We start from the raw sequence: 7,908 nt of genomic DNA, 5'->3' as shown, positions 1-7,908 counted from the left end.
TCCACGAATGAATAGTGGACTCTGAACTACAGTCAGAACTGTCATCGATCGTCGGCGTTCATGTCTATTTTAGTGTTTTATTATGACCATAATAATTTAATTATTATATTATCGTGACACTACACGCTCGATATTGATTCACACACACTGTGCTATTAATGAACTTGATTCCATTATGCCCATTTAAATCAATGGTATAACTATGACGGGGAAAAAGAGACCACCTACCTATTTTTAAAATATTTCCGACTTCCTCTTTCGTCAATAATTTCGTTTAAATATTTTTGGATAATACTCGGTAATGCACAATAGGCAATAGCTATATCATAGTATACAAACTATAATCAATTATTATTAAATTATAAATTATACAGGTGATACTCTCCTTATGCATAACATAAAATATTCTAGGAAAAAATATAAATTAAGTAATAAATAATATTGAAAACGTCGAACAAAGTATAATAAAATTTCTTTGAAAAATTTACTTATAAATAAAAAGTTATAACCGAAAAAAACCGAAAAAAATTTAACATAAAAAATTAGGTTCGGGTTTTGATCAGGTTATTTAAATATTTGAAAAAATGGTTTTGGTTTAGGTTCCGGTTTACAATTAACACAAGGTTCCCGGTTCTATAACCGGTTATTTTCGGTCCGGTTACAGTCCCTGGTTGGCTATATCAGAGGTATTTAATCTGTGCGTCGCGGCTCTCATGGGGCGTCGCGAGAGTTGTTGAAGGTAAGGAGCCGAGATAGTCTAATTAACATAAGTATCATTTATAATCATTAGAGCGATTATGAAAACGATGATGAAACACATTACCCGGCAATTTATAGTTTTATTTCTAGTATTAACGTCACTGTTATTATCACCTATATTGCGGGGTAAGACATTGTATCTGTATTGTTTCAATTTTTTCATAATAATTTGAGAGCCGTAAAAATATTGCAAACATACAAAGGAGCCGCGGTATGAAAAAGTTTGAATACCTCTGGGGCCTGGGCTATATAATATTATAGTTATTGCTTTATCGATTCAAATGTTTGTTAACTAAATATCTACTAACAATACACCAATCACCATACTATATGGAATAATATAATATTATAGTATCTATATTTTAGTACATTGTTATAATTACTGATTATACCGAACAATGATGTGTGCATATATACAATTAGATTACTAGCGTGAGCGTAAAGCTTCACTCACAGTCTATAGTAATTATGTAATTGTGAAATATGATTTCACACGGCTATAGTTAATTTTGATTTTATTATATTACATAATCTAACAATATGCACATGTTCTATTAAAACTCACTATAACATAAGATTGTATAATTTACTTGTTTGTTGTATTTAAATATTTTACTAATTACAGTATGTTTAATAATAACTTTTGACATTTTCATCGGCTAATTAAATGGTTTTATTTTATTGCGTGATTTCTATATGCACGTGTCTGGCTGGAAACGCTATATTTAGATCCGAAGTTGTAAAATATACTAATAACAATTATTTGAATAAATATTCAAATACAAATTAATTTCATGTATTTAAGATGATATGGTATTTAAAATACCACACAAACACTTAAAAAAAGTATTTGGATACTTTTAAAATACTTTTGGTTTTTCATAGTAGGTTTGTAATTACCTAATGTAATATAGTAGGTATATACCTAATCTTTATATTAAGTTTATTTTTTAAATAAATGCTTATTACATTTTAGAAACATTTTAGTTATACTATGTTTTTTTGTTATGGTTGCTCTACCCACACTAAATACGTCAGAACACTAAATAAAACTATTATTCAATTATTGTAGTAGGCAATAATATTTTTCCAACCAAATTTTTCAAATAAAATAAAATGTTCGAAAAAAAGCCAAAAGTATTGAACATGTATTCAACAAAAAGGATTTAAAATTACATTGAAAATACATTGTACTTCATGCTGAAAGCATTAAAAAAATTATTTAAATACTTTTACTCAAATACTTCATAACACGGTAATATAACTTACATAATATTAAATGAAACCGATTCCTATGATGTCCGCGACGGTGCGCGACCATCGCACGCGCGACTCAAGCCGTATACGATCTCGACTGCTCTGACAGGTGTCAAAACGCGGTCACCCGGGGTCTGGTACATAAATTCAATATTCTACTTACGTAAAAATGCCACCCTCCAAGTCAGTTTCATTTTCACAAGAAGAAGATACAAAACTTGCTGAATTGGTCAGTCAACATCCATGTATTTTCGATGTGGAACACAAATTTTATAAAAATCAAGGAGTGAGAGATAATGTTTGGCAGGAAATATCCGAATACATGAACAAGAGTCGTAAGTATACCTGTATACTGTATACCCATTGTGATTGCATTATAATAGTTATTATTCTACCAAAGAATATACTAATTACTAAATTATAGTACCCGTATCATCAGTAACTGTATATTGGTGCATAAACAGATTTGTCATTTCTTATTTTTTGCATAGGTAACTTTAATTTTTCATTACACGATCTCTAAAACTATTTTTTACAATAAATGCTGTACTGTGGGTGTTGATTGTGGGTGTGTCATGTGTGAAAAGGATTTTCATTGAAAGCACATAGGTAATTGTTATTTTTAACATAATAAAATAACAATTATATAAAATACATAAAAAAGAATGTAGCAGGCTACTAGATATTTTTCCTCTGCAAGGAAAATTGAGGAATGATATATATGTTTTTGGGTAAGTGCAGTGGAAAAATATTTAGTAGCATGTTACATTTTTTTTATGAAATTTAATGAATTAAGAATTATAGATTGATTATGTTATTGATTTAGTTGATATCGTTCTATAGCGATAAACAAGCGTTAAACAAAATTGGTTCGAAAAAATCGGAGCATTTTTTTTACCCCAAATGTTGATGATAAACAGAATCCAGTCATATGGATAAAGTGGTATATTGAAAAACGTAGCACGCTACTCAATGATTTCCACTTCGAAGAAAATGTATGAATCAAAAATACATATTAATAAATCAATAAATACCTAACCATTATTATTTAATTGTATACCTAGTGAGAATTAGGTGATTGAAAATTTATTCCATTCTATGGTGATATACAACGCGTTACCCAAAATCGGTTAGAAAATAAAAATATCTGTACCCAGCCCAAAAAAACATATTTATATTGAAAAAATTGAAAATGTCAACTTAATACATAAGTAGTGCTACATTATAATTCGCTAAATAATTAATTTTTTATACATCTTGTCCAAAATGTATAATATTATATAACAATAATACTATTATTTTTGGAGTATATATTTGTTGAATTTGATGGTTTTGTAACGAAACAGAAAATTGAACTGTTACAAAATTTTTTGAACTTCCTAGTTTCAAACTAGATCCAATTTCTACCTACCTTAATACCTATTGAAATTGAAATTATTTTAGATTCTGAGTGGAGCAATGAATGTATTGATTGCACAATGATGTGTGTGTGTTTTTTTTTATTTGTGTCTGTTACTATATTTTAGGACAGTAAAAATGCTTGGATTTTCTTCAATAGTATCTTTTCTAAAAGGAAAGTGAATCTAGTTTGTATTTTGTGGGGTCAAAAAAAAAATGTCTACCGGAAAGTAAAATTAAATTTTGATGAACGTTTGAAATCCAAAATTTTACAACATTGGATATATTAACTCGATTTCGAATAAAAATGATAATAACTGTAGATACTTGAAATTTACACCATATTTTTATTTTATCAATATTTAATCCTATACTTGATGAAATTTTCAAAATATTTTGACTCGTTTTGATTTGTGTACGGACATTATCAATTATTAAGCTATTGCATAGCTTTTATCGCAGGTCTGGTGTAGTGACTGAAAAAAATTTTTCGTAACGAAAAAGCGTGACCACTTTGTTTATTTATACATACTATAGCAACCTGGTGACCATAGCAACGCATAGCTAAATTATAATTTAATTTTGATAACAGTTATTTATTTTTAAATAACAACGACTATGAACATCAAGCGCTTATAAATATAATGGTTTTGTTATGGGTTGCTATAACAATAAATTTATATATATAAATATATAATATATAATAATATATTATTAATTTTATATATTTATAATAATATATATAAAATATAATATATTATAGCAATAAAAACATAAACTATAGTTTCTATGATACAAATTCCTGAATAAATAGAATAATAAAAAAATTTAAAATCATATCAACTTTTTATTTATTTAATATGCAATAGCTTTATCGCGGCAGTCCCCGAATGCCACTTTTAATTATTGTTTTTTTCTATAAATGTCAATACAATTTTATTTGTTGGGTAAAAAAAGCGTGAAAATTGAATACATTGAATTCAAATTTAACACCATTGCATTGACGCACTTGTAACCTACTGTACAGCAGAGTGACACCCACTTGCCCACCTTGTTCTGCTTGTATTAAGTGCTTCTACAGATACACACAATAACAAATATCATTATAAAACCAATCCATTCATCGATCCGTTCAGAATCTAAAATTAAATTGTAATTATAGTAAAATGTGTCACGACGTGTTGACTGTAGACCTTTTTTGGGATACATACGAGTTGAAATAATAGGTTTTCTATTTTACCCTCTCTGTACCGTCAAACGATATTATGAAAACCCAAAAGGTATAGCGGCAGCATTCAGGCTTTATTGACAAATATCCCAAGAACAGTTTATTTTCATTAAATATCCGATAGGTACCAACTACCAGTAAATCTCGAAATTATTTCTCGCGACTTACAGTTTCATTATATAGGTTAATTATTATAACATAACAGCCATATTCAGAGAAATTGCTTATTAGTAGGGCTAGGAATTTGTAGCATTTGCATTTTCTTTCATAGTACTACAGGACATAGCTAATCAAAAACAAAATTCGATTCATTCATCACAGAGTTCAAATATGCAATTTTGATTTTGCTTTTTTTGCATTTTCTTATGATATTCGTAAATAAATGCTTTTTTGGTACTTTTTTGTCAGTTTATTAGCTTTTTTTGTTAATTATACGCATATTTAACATTTTTAGAACATTTACGTACATATTTATCTAAATTATTATTTATTAATTTATTTTAATTGTGTTATTAATTATTATATATACTTATTTCATGATTTCGTAGTGAAATATTATTGCCTTATCGGAAAATATTTCTGAAAATAGATTCTTAGATTTTGTCAAAGTGATTACCGAGTGGGGAGTAATGGTTACGTAATACGTTGACATTTATCGACATTTAATAAAACGGTTTTTAATTTATTTTTTTCAATCAATATTTATAAATTGTGCTTAGTTGTTCTAAGAATTACTTAGTGTGAACATATAAAAATGTGTTTAATAAATTATTTTTTGATATTAAAAATATTTTTCAGTTAAACTTAAAAATGTTCAAGTCTTTTTTAGTTGCATTTTCTTGGTTAAAATGCTTTTTTTTGTAGCATTATTGGCAATTTTTTAATTCCTTTATTGTAGGTTTTTAGTGCTTTATTTTCCTAGCCCTACTTATTAGGCATGTATATTTTGAACAATATTCGGTTGTCTTCTTTGTACAATGTGTGTAGAATATTTACCATTTACTTCCTATCGTTATTGCCTATTTAAATCATTTTAGTTGATGAATGTCGTAAGAGATGGAAGAATATGAAGGATACTTACAATAAACACAAAAGAAATAAAAAATCAGGATCGCGATCGTCGGTGAAAAGCAAACCATCAAAGTGGGCACTATCACATTCGCTTTCATTTCTCGACGGCGTTTCATGTGAACGAGAGTTAGTAAAAAAAAATATTTTATACTGAGTAGTTAAAAAAAACGTATGTATTTTATCTTTAAATTGTTCTGTCAATGTTTTTATTTAGTACTCAGTCCACAAATGTACTCATTGCCGAAAAGGAAGTCGAAAATGTAGTCGAAGACGTGGAGGTTCAAGAACTGAATGATACATTTCTTCCATCAATTCCATCTACATCGGGAAGCCACGTGGATCGCTCAGAACAGAGAGATGTTTCAAGACCTGGAAAAAGAAAACTTATCACCAAAAAATTCCCAACCAACAACTGGGATCAGAATGAAGAGTGGATCGTGTTGTTAAAAAAAGGGATCGAAGAACGAAAAATAATTGTTGAAACCAATAAATTTGAGAAAGATGATCCGATCGATACCTTTTTTAAGAGTATGGCATCAACGGTAAAAACGTTTTCTCCGAGTTTAAAAATTAGAGTGAAAAAGGAAGTTTTCAACATAGTTAATAATTTGGAGTTTGAAAATAACGATAATAATGATTCAACCTCAGGATCAAATGATAATTCTGAGTATTCATCTTATAGTAACTTAAGTACACAGTCATATCTATCAGGATTTACGAAGTATAATATCCCAGAAGTGACTAACAGTCAAATAATAGAAAACAATTGTACTATGCAGTTTGAAGAAAATTACGATGAAGAAACTCAACTGTAAAACGTTTATTATTTACTTAATATAGAAATGAAATTTTATCGTTCTTTTTGTGTGTACTAGATAGTAGATACACCGTATCCATAGGTTGATTAAAAATCATTAAGTTTGTTCGATAAAAAAAGTTTATTGTTTTCGTTTGAGATTTATGAAGTGTGAATAAATTATAATAATATATATATATTAATATTATGTATTATTTAATTTCGAAATAAAAATGTATTTACTGATAATTATTTATGAATTCAACTCAGATTTACTCCTAAGTAGCAAACTGGTCCATTCTTAATAATTAGTCTTTATTGGTACCAAAAGGCAAAAACAGATGAACAAATAAGATACATTGCAATTTTGATTTAACCTAGTGACTAATTTTATACAACTATGTGATGTAAAATTATTTTTATGTATGTAAGATAAAGTAGGACGTACATATTTATATACAGGGCAATTGCTCGCTCATCCCTCTTTCTTTTTCAATAATAATGCAGATATTGAAAATCTAATTTTTAGAATTTTCAAATATAGTTAAAGACCTTAAGATATTTTTGTCCATTGGAGATACAAACTTCTGTTTGTCAACTCACAAACACCCTTTTTTATTGTAAATTATTTGGTAGATAACTTTTCTAGAAATGTTAACGTATCAGAATCAAAATGAGTAGTTTCTCATTTCTTAGTTACTTAACTTGGTTTTAATAGGTCCATATGGGTTTGGATCATAACAAAATAGATGGGTGTTATCAGAGTTGTAATAGTTTTTTTCAGTATGCGCGTTTCCTTCACCTCAGACTAATGTCGTAGTTCTCCATTTCTGATAGGCTGATTTTTGTCCATGTTATATATGTATGCATATTGTATATGATTGACAGCAGGGAGAGCGTGAAATGCATATCAAAAAACTGTGAAGAAAGTACTAGTTCAAATTTTTAATTAAGTATCTAAAAATATCCTTCAAATAATTTTCAGAAAAAATGGGAGTTCTCATTTGAAAAACAATAGTTTTATCTCCTTAGAACACTTGTTAAGTATAGTTCAAAAATCTCAAAATTTGAATAAATTAATTATTAAAAGAAAAATGGATGTGAGCTGCTCCTCAGTGTCATTTTTTCGATTGGTCAATCACCCTGTGTATATCAATTATAGATCCTCGATATTCGTGAATGTTTTTCAACCAATTTATTACTGTAAAATACAATACACGAGTTGAAGATTGAAGCATTAAAATTGCTGTAAAAGGGAAAGCAAACACGAAAAACATTGAAGTTATAAGTTTTTTTTTGTTGTTGATATAATTATTAATGGTTATATAATTTATGGTGTCCTTGTATTACGCATGATCAATCGATTTCAAGACATCGTTAAATACGATTCTAATACAAA

General features: G+C 28.1%; 1 protein-coding gene across 1 annotated transcript; it reads left to right on the top strand.

Moving 5' to 3' along the window:
* The first annotated feature begins 2,185 nt into the window (after window positions 1-2,185).
* LOC100572183 lies at window positions 2,186-6,528 on the top strand. Its single transcript, XM_003244762.3, has 3 exons — window positions 2,186-2,351; window positions 5,680-5,839; window positions 5,928-6,528. Exons 1-3 carry the CDS (start codon window positions 2,186-2,188, stop codon window positions 6,526-6,528), a joined length of 927 nt encoding a protein of 308 aa, XP_003244810.1.
* Window positions 6,529-7,908: the final 1,380 nt, after the last annotated feature.

This window comes from Acyrthosiphon pisum, chromosome A1 (assembly GCF_005508785.2).
Source record: "Acyrthosiphon pisum isolate AL4f chromosome A1, pea_aphid_22Mar2018_4r6ur, whole genome shotgun sequence".
In the NCBI taxonomy this organism is placed as follows: Eukaryota; Metazoa; Arthropoda; class Insecta; order Hemiptera; family Aphididae; genus Acyrthosiphon; species Acyrthosiphon pisum.
This window is presented reverse-complemented; position numbering and strand designations above follow the sequence as displayed.

Coding starts and splice junctions, on each gene's coding strand:
- LOC100572183 (XM_003244762.3), top strand. CDS start 2,186: ATGCCACCCTCCAAGTCAGTTTCATTTTCACAAGAAGAAGATACAAAA. Junction 2,352..5,679: donor CGAATACATGAACAAGAGTC/GTAAGTATACCT, acceptor AAATCATTTTAG/TTGATGAATGTCGTAAGAGA. Junction 5,840..5,927: donor GGCGTTTCATGTGAACGAGA/GTTAGTAAAAAA, acceptor GTTTTTATTTAG/TACTCAGTCCACAAATGTAC.